Here is an 11900-nt window from a genome sequence, read left to right on the forward strand (position 1 = left end):
CAGCAGTCGTACCTCGGGATACGACGTGTTTTGAGAGGATCGCCGAGAAGTAGACAAGGTGTGAGATCTAAAAAGGTCGAGTTTCGCAGCTCCACTGCGTCGATTGGCTTAACTTGAGAGACGATCGAGCAGTCGTCGAGTAGCGATGGATAGTCAAGACGCGTTGCAAACCGAGTGCCTGGCTGAATCGAGCGAGGGTTTGTGTTGAGTGAACGAATGATCGATGATGACGCCGAGCGACAATCGTTGGATCATAAAGATTTCGAGATTACTATTCAAATTTCATAATACTCATAATCTAGATTACGCTTCCGGGACTTGCGGTGCAAAAATTGAATGGATACGATTATGCAAGAGCGGAAAGTACAACAACATACAATACGAACCAATTATCCCCGGTCCTCCAAAAAAATCTGGCCGTGATACCAAGAACCATCCCCGTTTCGTCTTCTCCTTAGAGCAGTAACTCTTCCGCAAACGATTCAAGATTGACAATTCTCAATTCTCCCCTCATCCTGCCATCAGCTGTCACTCGATCGTGCTTCTCTGGGTTCCAGTGTGGACTCATCCCATGAGTCGAAAACGATGCAATCTCGACGTCCCATCCACGGTCCAAAGCTCGAGTGACACATCCGAGGAACCCGCCTGGGTTGTACTCGGACGAGTTGGCGTCTCCAGTCGCGATCACCAAAGTCGATCGAGCACGAAGCACCGGCAAGATCGGTTCTGCAGCTGTCGTCGTCGAGGGAACTTTGGGACTGGGAGCGTTTTCTTCCTGGTTGAGCTCGAGTACTGTCTTGTCCTTTGACGCCGAATCTTTTGATGCAGGCTTCTGCTGTTCGACCGCCGTGCCGGTCTCGGTCACGGGTGCGGCTGTTCCGACTTCTGCCATGGGAGGCTGCAATGCGGGTGGGGGAAGGGGTAGGGGCGAAGGGGTGTAATCAAGAATCGATTCGAGGATTTTGAGATGAACGAGCTCGTCGACGGCCTGTTCTTTGTAATGCTTGACCTCTTTCCCTCCCTTTGGGACCGAGACGAGTTTACCACTCTTGTCTCGCTTCTTGCTCAAGTTCGATCCCAGCTTGGTGGACGACGCGTTTCCCGAATTCGCGCTTTGGGCTTGTGGGTCGACAGGAAAAGTTCGAGGGACTCGTTGCAAGAGCGAGACTTCGTAACCCTGCAAAACGGCCGCGAACAATCAGCATTCATTAAGGGGTCAAGAAGCACTGTTTCCAGCACGACATGTCGAATGCGACGAACCCAATTGACTGCAGGTTCGAGACTCTGCCACAACGGCGAACTGCCGACGAGGATCCTGCGTTCGACTTTTCTTCCTCGCTCGAGCAATCCAAACAATACACGGTAATCCATTTTGATCTTCTTGCCGCCAAGAGTCAAAACTTTGACACTCTTGCCCTTGTCGCCTGCGTTCGTCTTGTAAAGTTTCTGGATCACTTTCGCATCGTTCCTCTCACGCGCCCAGTTCAAGAACGAATAGATGACGTTCGAATTGTCGATAAAGATGTCGACTCGAGGTCGCGCGTCGTGTACCGGATCGTTGACGATTTGAGGCGCGGGGAACACGGCTTTTCCCGCTTTGAGCGGAGCTGGAGATGGCCAGTATCCCCACGAGGCTTTCTCGTCCGGTTGTTTCACGGACGCTTTCGAAGGGTTTGCCGAATGGATTGGCGCCGCAAAGATTTTCGAGTACGGCACTTCTACATTTCTCGGAAACTCTGCCGTGAAGAGTGATTGCAGTTTCGACGAGAGTCTCTCGACTTTCTCGTCTTCGTCGAGTGGCAGAGCGCCTTTCGGTTTCGGTGGTTTAGCTCGTTCTGTAGAAGAGTCGAGGATAAGGTCTGAACGTCGTTCGTATGTCGCTTTCGTGGCGGTGGTTGTCCCGATCGAGGGTTTGACGAATGCCGCGTCGAGTGTCGTTGGGTTCCTGCGAACGTAGGACCCTTTTCCGGCAGCGCCCGGAACTGCGGAGGTTCCCATTTCAGCACTGCTGCACGAACTAATTACTAGTCAGAGTCGCTCATTTCTCGAGAAGAAAAGAGGAGAGGTAGAGACGCACCCAGCAAGAGTACCGATCATGGTCGTAGCAGCAAGCGGTCGTCTTTTGTAGACCGCTTTTCCATTCGGTCCAAGCGTCGGTTTGATCCGCGCAAACAGAGTACCCTGGGATGTGAGCGGATCTTGGTCGCCGAGCCTCGTGCGTGCGAGGGCCAAGGGTCGGATCGGAACTTCTCCTTCTTCGAGGTCGTCGTCCGATCCCACGTCTCGTTGTTCGACCCGAGATACAGGTGGAAGAGATGATATTTCCAAAGATTGATCTTTGGCTTTGTCAAGAGTGCTAGGTGCTTGAACCGGCTCGACGATGATGATCGAATCGTCAGTATCCGAATGTATCGAGATGGGCGTATCGGGTTGGTCCGTCAAGTCGACAGACTCTTTGATTGGGGTCGATATCTTCTTTGGCTCGATCGATGGAGCTTTCGAAGTAGTGCTCAAAGGAGTACCCACTCGCCTCCTCTTCTTCGCTCTCTGTGTCGCTTCCTCGTCTGCATCCCCCTCTGCACTCTCTTGTATCTCGATATCGTCGTCGTCGTCTGATCTCGTTCCGAGATTTCCGTTCTCGTCTGCATCGCTCGTGCTGTCAAACTCGAATTCGCTCCCTTCGTGCACAACCACCACCTTCTCTTGCCGTGGTATTCTCTGATTCGTTTCGTCTCCTCGACTTTCGTCGTTGTCGTTGTCGTCCGAGGAATCGACATAGTCTGGCAGTGACGAGAGGTAGATGGCAGTTTTGCGTTTCGATTTCGAGTCTCGGTTGGCATTGTCGTCTTCGTCGTCTGAACCAGAGGAAGAGTCGGTTGAGGAATCGATGTAATCGGGTAACGACGAGATGTAGGCATCGAATTTGCCTTTCATTTTCGATTGTTTCTCTTCTTCCTCTTCTTCTTCTTGTTCTTCCTCATCTGAATCTGAGCTCCCTTCTTCAGATTCGATCATTTCGGAATCGACGTGATTGGACAAGGCAGTGATGTGCGATGATTCGGGAACAGGATCCGTGTTGGGAGGTCGTTCCGGTCCAATCATGACTGTGCTAGCGGTAGACACGTCTCCTTGTTCAAACGACGAATCGACATAGTCTGGCAACGACGATAGTTCGGGCGCAGTCGCCTCCCCCCTTAATCGTTGCAGTGCAGGACTCGAGAAAGTCGAAGAAGGGACGGAGGGTTGTTTCTCTTCTTGCCGAGGAGGTGTATGTGCTCGAGACGTGGAAGCTGTCGGGACGGTCGGTTGTGTAGGGGGGAGAGAGGGTGGTGGACGATTCTTGACGACAATGAGACTCGAAGCGACCAAAGCTTCGTCTTCTCCGCTGTCATCCTCGTCCTCGTCCTCTTCTTGCTCAACGTCCGAAGTACCTAGCATGTCCATATCGGCTTCCGTCGTCGATTGAGAATATTCAGTCGTCAAACGCTCGGTCAAGTCCGTTTCGTGTTCTTCCTCGGGAGGTCGACTTGTCGATACTCCTTCTTCGGTCACTTGAGGCGCAGGTGAACCCGGTTCGCTCGGGGGATATAGATCAGGACTGTCTTCTTTCAGAGATGCTCCATCACCTTGCTTGGTCTCGTTCTGGTTCGTCGTAGCAGCCGTTGTCGTCGATGAAGACGGTTCCTCGGTGACCTCGTGATGAGTCGGTGCGGCCTTCGAGAGTTCCCGTCCTCGCTCATGAGTGTCTGTCACCGATGAAGGACCATGTGGGCGCAGAGGTGGAGGTGATGTAGGTGAGGGAGGATACAGCTCGGGACTCTCTTTCCTGTCAATCTCCGAGGAGTCCGATTTGTCATCCTGAACCGACCGCGACAAAAGTTGAGAGCTGGAAGAAGGGTTGCGAGGTGAAGCAGGAGCGGGGAGAGGTCGGGGAGGTGAATCTTCAGCGGGCCAGACAGTATGTCGCGGCAAGACTGGGTTCGATGTCGATGCAGGAACAGGTCTAGTTGGCAGAGTATGTCGATCATACACCATGGAGCCAGGCGGGTGATCGTGATGGGACGGCCGCATCGGAAGAGGGAGAGGGAGAGACTGCGGGTCGACCGCTGGAGGACGAGGGGGAAGGTTCACTCGAGTCGCGATCGAGGACGAAAGAGAAAGCTTGAGAGGTCCTGTCGTCTCTGCTGGACAAGGCATAATGAGATGCATGCAAATCGTGAAACGCTTCGAGGGCGGGACTGACTTGGGAGGTTGTTCTGCGTCGACTGAGGAGGTCTACTAGGCAAGTCTGCACGGATGGGTCTCACGTACGCTGCAGGTACAGATTTCGAGCCAGACTCAGACAGAGAGACAGGTTCAGGTGCAGGTCCAGCACGAGCCGCAGCCGATGCGGCGGCAGGTTTCGCAGGCAGAACGGAACGAGCCTGAGAAGGAGGCCCAGCAAGAGACGCAGACGAAGCGAACGGCAGCAGCGGGACAGGCAAAGCACTCAGACTTGGGTTGTACTCGTTGTTGTTGGTGCGGGAGCGAGGTTCAGGCACGAGACTGAACGAGACGGGAGCGTGGCGCAGCGGACCACTGGCGGATGCATCCGAGGCAATCCGAGGCGGTGGTGACTCGTAGGCAGGGAACTGAGGTTCGTACGCGGATCGAGCAGGCGGCTGTTGTGCGGTTGGAGACCTCGGCCGGGCTGTCGCGGAGAGGGGATCAGCACTCGAGGGCGAGGAAACGGATGCAGAGGCGAGAGACGGACGAGGGTACGCCGCGTGCTCGTGAGGATTGTACTGCGCATGGGTCCTCGGCTGATGCAGGTCTCGGTGCGAGATGGGCGAGTCGGCCCATCGACTCGGATAAGTTGACGGCTGGCCCTCACGCCGTTGTCGGTCCCGTTCAGGGCTGCGCTCGTCCCAGAGAGCAGGTTGGAACCCAGACGGCAGGCGTGGTGCAGCTTGGGTATAGGCTGCGTTGGGCTGGAACCGCATCAACGGCGGTGCAGGCGCAGGCGGTCCCGCAGGAGGGTAGCGTCGCGCCGGATCAGGGCGTGACCCATCCTGAGGAGACCAGTTGTGGGCCATCCTGGGCACAGCAGTGATGTCCCCCTGACGGCGAGTGATGAGCGTGATGACCAAAAGTGATGACCCGTTGAATCAACTAGCGCGTCCATCTTTCCTCTCCTCTCACTCTTCTCTCCCAATCTAATTTCATCTAGAGAGGCTGAACAGAGACGCAAGCGGCCGCGTCGGGCTCGGAGTGCAGAGAAGCATGTCGGCCAACTTCTATCTGTCGTCGCACGCGAATCACCACCTGCATCCGCGCGCAGCCGTCGTCGCTGCTCGACACGAGGACTACAAGCATGCCACCGAGCAAGAACTCGCCTTTATCGAAATCTGGTCTGCTTCCGGTACGCAATCTCGAAGCATGCTCATCTGCCCCCACCCCGGGCCTCTCGAGCTGACCTCGCTGCCGTTCGTCCCGGGTTCCCGCCCAAGTCAAGCGATGCAAAAGATGTGCAAACGGTTGAACCTGAGGCAACAAGTCTTGTCGACCGCGATCGTGTACTTTCGCCGGTTCTACCTCCGCAACAGCTTGTGCGAAACCGAACCGACCCTCGTCGCTGCCGCGTGCGTGTACGTCGCCGCGAAAGCCGAGGAAACTCCCGTACACGTCAAGAGCGCCGTCAGTGAGGCGCGCGCCGTCTTTCACGAGATGGGTATCACTGCGAGCGCGTTCACGTGGGACAACAACCGGTTGGCCGAGATGGAGTTCTACCTGATCGAGGAACTCGATTTCCACCTGATCGTGTACCACCCGTACCGCGCACTCCTCCAACTGTGTGGTCGAGACCGCGGCGTACAGGCAGGTGGTCAAGAGCAGCGACGCCGCATGTTGGAGATGGATGATCCGACCTTCCAAATGGCCTGGTGAGGACATCCCTGTCTCTCTCTCTCTTTCCTTGGCTCAACTGACTCTCTTGAGACACAGGTTTATCATCAACGACACCTTTCGGTCCTCGCTGTGCCTGATTCATCCTCCACATCTGATCGCGCTCGCGGCGATCTACCTCGCACTGTCGATGCACCCACCGAGATCCCTCACCGCGGCATTCCAGTCCCTCCCAGTCTCTTCTGAATCAAACTCGCTCGAATCTGAATCGTTGTCATCTCAATCCGTGCCATCCCAACCTGCGAATGCGGTACCATCAGCAGCTGGTATCGCGACTCGTACCCGTCGTCGAGGGTCAGCAGATTCTACTGCAAACGTCTCGCCCGCATCCCCTTCTTCTTCCTCAACGACTTCGACTTCGACTACGACGACGACGAAACCTGGCATCGGAGGTCAAACCGATCCATTGACGTTTTTGGCTTCTCTCGAAATCGACCAAACGATCCTACTGGAGATTATTCAGGAAATCATTGCGTTGTACGAGTTGTGGTCCATCTTGGAAAGTCCCAACAACCTTGTCGGTTCATCGACGCCTACTTCAGCGACGCCGGGAACCACGAATCCTACTGCAGCAGGAGGGACGACCAGCGGTGGGGGCAGAGGATCGAAATTGGAAGGCAACAGTGTCGATCAAAAGATCGTCGGACTGTTGAAACGGATTCAAGACAGTCGGATGAAAGAACTTCGAGAGGAAAAGTCGAGACACGCCCAAGTGCCCGTCCAACGCTGAGGATCCTTTCGTCGAGAGGGTAGGTTTCCTTCTCTTTCTGAGATACCTCCTTTTACCCCAACTGATCCAGCTTGTTAAATTAGGAGCCTCGCTGCCTGAACGTGCAGACATGTCATCACTTCGGCAGAAGCTCTTGACTCTGTTGCTTCTCTCCTCGAATAGATCATATCTCGGGTCATGGATCAGAGACGACCCCTGCCGCTCGATCATATCACACAAACACATCGAGGGGTCCGGGGAACAACATCTCGGGCGCGGACAACTCGATGATCGTAAGAATCGCATCATTGCTTTGGGGAACATGAAGGACTCGCACAAACAGGTCGATCAAGAGACACAACGAGACATGAGCGGGCAATTTGTACCGCGAATGAGACGGCCTGCAGGAAACGCACGTGCTCATCACCGCACCGACGAACGTTCCGCGCAAACGGAACATTGATCTCGTTTCAGGACAAATGGACGCATCGAGGGGAAAGGGGGCAGTGCATCGCATTAGTTGACTCGCATACAGTAGATCGTTTGAACAGACAAGTGCAAAACAAGTCACGAGGGCATTTCGAAGCATTGAATGCAAAAGTGACGGCAAAGCGAACGTCTCCGCTTTGGAGGGGCAGCTGATCCAGAAGCTGGGAAACTTCGCTTGGTCACGACTAGGCAAAAAAAGTGGCGCGGCGCGCAGTAAAAGAGTCACGGGGTTTCGGTTCGGGAGCGCCCACGCGTTCCGTGCGCGAGGTCACAAGCACGTCAAATGTGAATGTATGCGGAACACTCTTCGGGAAGCCCTCTCGGGGTTGGGTCCTCTTCTTCTTCTCCACCGTAACCCTACTCCCCCTCACATAATCGAAGATGCCTTACACTAAGCTCATGGAAGACCCCCCGATCATCGGTCAGTCGCGGGTCTCATCTCGGCAGCGTGCGATTCTTATGCTCACACCCTTTCGTCCTCGTGTTCGCCTTCTCGCGATGCGTCCGTCTTGCATCAGGTGTCATCGGAGGTTCGGGACTCTACAAGCTCGACAACCTCACGATCGAACGCACCATTTCCGTCGTTACCGTTCGTCAATTTCTCCCTCTTCTTCGTTTTGTCCCTTCGCAGGGATTTAAACAGCAGCTGATCTCGTGCTTTCGATCGTCTTTACTAGCCTTGGGGATCTCCTAGTTCGCCGATCACGATCGCGACTCTTCCTAACGAAGAGGGTAAATCTCCCGTCAAAGTCGCCTTCTTGTCCCGCCATGGACCGCACCACAACATCCCGCCTTCGAAAGTACCTGCACGTGCCAACATTGCCGCGCTCAAGTTCCTTGGAGTGCAAGCGATTGTCGCGTTCAGTGCCGTCGGTAGTCTGCGAGAGGAAGTTCGACCGGGAGACATTGTCGTTCCTGACCAAATCATTGACCGAACAAAGGTAAATCATCCTCTGCTTGTTTCAATCGTATTCGAGGTCTTGCAGATGCTGATTACAAGAGAAAATCGAAAATTTGTGCAGGGAATCCGACCTTCGACTTATTTCGATGAGACTCTGGTCGGACACGCCATGTTCGGAGAACCGTTCTCGGTTCCGTTGTCCAAGTTCATCCTGCCTCACATTGAGCAAGCAATCAAGTCGTTCCCTGGACACATCAACCCTCAAGACGAACCGAGGTTGCACGACAAGAAGACCCTCGTCGTCATGGAAGGACCTCAGTTCTCGACTCGTGCCGAATCCAACATGTACCGAGCGTGGGGAGGAGACATTATCAACATGAGCTCGATCCCGGAATCGAAACTCGCTAGGGAAGCCGAACTCAAGTCAGTCTCCCTTCACTGTCGATCATAAAAATCTCATAGGTGCTGATTCGTTCCTTTCCCATTGATAGCTACGCCCTCGTGTGTACTTCGACCGATTACGACGCGTGGAGGGTCGATGCCGAACCCGTCACGGTCGAGGAAGTGATGAAGACGCTCTCGACAAACGCTTCGCTCTCGAAACACATCACGGCATCGATCTTGACCCACGTGCACGACGCGGTCGCTTCGGGCAAGATCCCTTCGGCGGCTGGATCGATGAAATACTCGTTGATGACCCCTCACGAACAAGTGCCCAAGGCTGAACTGTACAAGTACAAGTTCATCCTACCCGAATACTTCCCGTACGAGGAACCGGGAAAACGAGGAGGATCGCCGTCGAGGAAGGTCAACGTCGAGGACACGGACGATTACACTGGAGGAGTCGAGGCTTGAGGGAAGACGGACAATCTCTTTTTGTATTTTATTTCTACTATCCGTCTCGGGAGTCGGCTGTTCTTAGCTTTACAATAGTCAGAATTTTATGATCGCAATCTTCAATGCCCAGCATAGCTCTCGCCATGTCCTTTCGTGTTGTGCCATGCTCAGCGTCCGAGTCAGGCGAGAAAGCAAGTATTGAATTGACACCAGCTGCTGACGCTCTTGCTGCCTCGAGACGATGAACATTCAAGAGGCTTGAGCTAGGCAAGCTCGATCGAGTCAAAACAGTCGAGCGAGCGAGCAAAAGAAAGACTAGGTGTCTTGCAGCAAGGGCAACGCAAAAAGAGATGCGCTCAGGAGCGACTAAATTTTTCCCCGACGGGGAATCGAACCCCGCTCGCGGCTGTGAAAGAGCCGAATCATAACCACTAGACCATCGAGGATTGATGTATTGAAAGACTTATAGTAACTACAGATGCCAAACTTACGCGAGGCTAGCGAGTCACGATTAAAATGTTAAACTTAAAAGTCTCCTCCGCCCATGTCGTCTCCATCCATTCCATCATTGTAGCCGCTGTGTGAGGCAGCGACCATGAGCACAAAGAAACCTGTGGGAAAAGGACACGACAGTACTTACTCCTGGTAGGCGTCGTTCTGACTATCTGCAAGAGCTCCACCGATGAGCGCACCTCCCAAAAGACCTCCTCCAAGCATTAGTGCCTGTTGAAGGGATACTCGTCAGCAACGAGCCGATGAGCCAACGTTTAACAGGCGACGATCGAGAGAGAGACTGACGGGGTTCATTCCACCTCCTCGTCCTCCTCCACCCATCATTCCTCCTCCGCCCATCATTCCTCCTCCACCCATCATTGGCCGACCTCCGTACCCTTGTTGCATGTACCCTTGTTGAGGTTGGCCGTATCCGTATTGCGGTTGCTGACCGTAATATCCTTGCTGTTGAGGACGTCCACCTCCTGGAGGTGCGTTCAACTTTTCTTTCAGTTTGCCGAAGATGCCTTTCTTGCCACCACTACTCGTCTGTTGAGACTGTTGCTGTCCGGGTTGTTGGTACGGAGATTGAGGAGGTTGGGAAGCGTAAGATGACGAAGACTTGTCGTCCTGGGGGTAACCATTGTTGTTGGTGTTCGAATACGAATGAGCGGCTCCGTCTTGGCTGTAGCTGTTTGTCGAAGGAGGAGGACCGGGAGGAGGTGCGTAAGAGCCACTGTTCTGCGATCGCTGGTACTCGGGGTCATCGAGAGGATGAACCCAGATCGATCGAGGCGGATTCGCGTTGGTATCGACCCAGAACGTGCGCTGATGTCTGTATCTCGAGGTCGAGAGTCAGTTGCAAGTCTGTTTGATAAACGATGACGAAAGCGTTATTGGTCGCGAGCTGCACTCACGTGGAATCGTACTGCTCGATCCAGCCTTGTGGAAGAGGTCGCGAATCTTTCTGATCGTTGTACGACATGGTTGCGGAGAGTGTGGCGGAGGAAGAGATGGAGGAAGGCAAGAGTGGGGAGATTGATCGAAAGCTTGGCATGCACCGCCTCGCTCTCGCCGCTCGACCGCCTCGATCGCCGTCCTTCTCGGCACTCGTAGCCCCTATCGCTTTAAGGTTGCTTGCTGTTCTCACATGGGCTTGAGAGCGTCGTCTGCCTACCTAACTTTTCTTGACCCGAGCAGCCTTCTCCGCGACTTTAACCGATGACCTGCCTATCCAAGTCTCTCTCTCCCTGAATTGCGGTATGGCGAGGCGTTGAGTCGTCGACAAGTTGATAATTCTCCTCGACCCGCGAGTATTTGGCATCGACGATACCCCGGCAACAGCCGAAAACGGCAGAGTTGCGCTGAGACCTCGAATGTGGCGGCACCAGACTTTTTCTGCGCCTCGACCGAGTCCTATTCTGTCAGCTCCATCGAGAAATAAGGAAACGTGTCCGATATATCCGAGATCTAGGACGACTGAAGGAACTCAGCTTTACAGAGCAGAGGTGAAGGAACACTGACGCCGCCCGTCGGTTCATTTTCATTCTCTTTGCTCCCCTTCTTTCTCTGTCGCATTCTACCTCGCCTCAGAAGAGACCCCTATGAGTGTCTCAATGCGCCCATTTCCCTTATTCAACACTGATAGCCGGCCAGACGTTCTTCCCTGAGTCGAAATGCCCTTGGGTTAAATATTGGCCGATTCCCAGAGACGAACGTTGTCGAGAGCTGACTTTACGAAATGAAGCAGCACCCGTACCGCACTCTTTAGCCACCCAGAGCTGCACTTCGAGTTTTTACGCCATCTGGGCGGGTAGAGACAGGAGAAACAGCAAATCAAATGCAGACATGGCCGGCAAAATTGAAGAGGAGCTGAGGCCGCAGGGCGACAAGTTCACCCTTCTAGCGAATCGATACACATGCGTCGATACGAGCATCCACGCATTGAGAGGCGATGGCTTTGCTTGCACCTTGCCTTCTCAGGAAAGGGACACGACAAGCAGGCCAGCTTCACTCAATTCCAGGTCGGGCATCAGGCTCTCTTGCTTGTATTTTTAGCGGTCGAGGACCGATTTGCCTCCGTTTTGGGCGGTCGGAAGCGAGAGGTGCGATTCTGTAACGCTCGGCCGGGAAACGCTTTCACGCCGTTCTCGACGTTTTCCTAGTCCCATCTCAGACTACTGTAACAAGCGCGCCTACGGAGAAACTGCACATACGTCAGAGTACTATCGCTACCGCGTGTAGCCACTCGCACAAAGGAACAAGATTCCCTTTGTCCTCCCTTTGTCCTCTGTGTCTCTCCTTGGCCGCCTGGGGAATTTCGTAGCCCCTCACTGATCCTCTTCCTTTCTTTCTTCTCTACAATCCTCATCGCTTGCTTTGGCTGACGAAGTGAGTGCCTGCGTTCGTCGTCGACATTTGTGTCAAACGGCTGTAACGTCCGGAGATCCCGCTCACGCCGGTATCTCCGCAGTCACACGGCGCACAGTTTCAAGCGCGCTCGGGAAGCGGAAGATGAGTGCTCACAGG

General features: G+C 54.2%; 4 protein-coding genes across 4 annotated transcripts; 2 read left to right on the forward strand and 2 right to left on the reverse strand.

Moving 5' to 3' along the window:
• Positions 1 to 454: 454 nt before the first annotated feature.
• On the reverse strand, positions 455 to 5075 carry JCM15063_006382 (uncharacterized protein; the record flags this gene model as incomplete). Its single annotated transcript, XM_076681442.1, has 4 exons — positions 455 to 1177; positions 1261 to 2008; positions 2078 to 4184; positions 4244 to 5075. 4 exons carry the CDS (start codon positions 5073 to 5075, stop codon positions 455 to 457), a joined length of 4410 nt encoding a protein of 1469 aa, XP_076531441.1.
• A 187-nt stretch (positions 5076 to 5262) lies between these two features.
• On the forward strand, positions 5263 to 6673 carry JCM15063_006383 (uncharacterized protein; the record flags this gene model as incomplete). Its single annotated transcript, XM_076681443.1, has 2 exons — positions 5263 to 5921; positions 5983 to 6673. The coding sequence occupies 2 exons, from the start codon at positions 5263 to 5265 to the stop codon at positions 6671 to 6673; spliced, it is 1350 nt and encodes a 449-aa protein (XP_076531442.1).
• An 849-nt stretch (positions 6674 to 7522) lies between these two features.
• On the forward strand, positions 7523 to 8897 carry MEU1 (S-methyl-5-thioadenosine phosphorylase; the record flags this gene model as incomplete). The annotated part of the gene is made up of 5 exons (XM_076681444.1): positions 7523 to 7562; positions 7660 to 7730; positions 7819 to 8082; positions 8164 to 8465; positions 8534 to 8897. 5 exons carry the CDS (start codon positions 7523 to 7525, stop codon positions 8895 to 8897), a joined length of 1041 nt encoding a protein of 346 aa, XP_076531443.1.
• Positions 8898 to 9404: 507 nt separating this feature from the next.
• On the reverse strand, positions 9405 to 10356 carry JCM15063_006385 (uncharacterized protein; the record flags this gene model as incomplete). Its single annotated transcript, XM_076681445.1, has 4 exons — positions 9405 to 9456; positions 9520 to 9602; positions 9678 to 10206; positions 10289 to 10356. 4 exons carry the CDS (start codon positions 10354 to 10356, stop codon positions 9405 to 9407), a joined length of 732 nt encoding a protein of 243 aa, XP_076531444.1.
• Positions 10357 to 11900: the final 1544 nt, after the last annotated feature.

The sequence above is a fragment of the Sporobolomyces koalae genome, assembly GCF_050403365.1.
Source record: "Sporobolomyces koalae JCM15063 DNA, S_koalae_JCM15063T_v1_ctg70, whole genome shotgun sequence".
NCBI lineage: Eukaryota > Fungi > Basidiomycota > Microbotryomycetes > Sporidiobolales > Sporidiobolaceae > Sporobolomyces > Sporobolomyces koalae.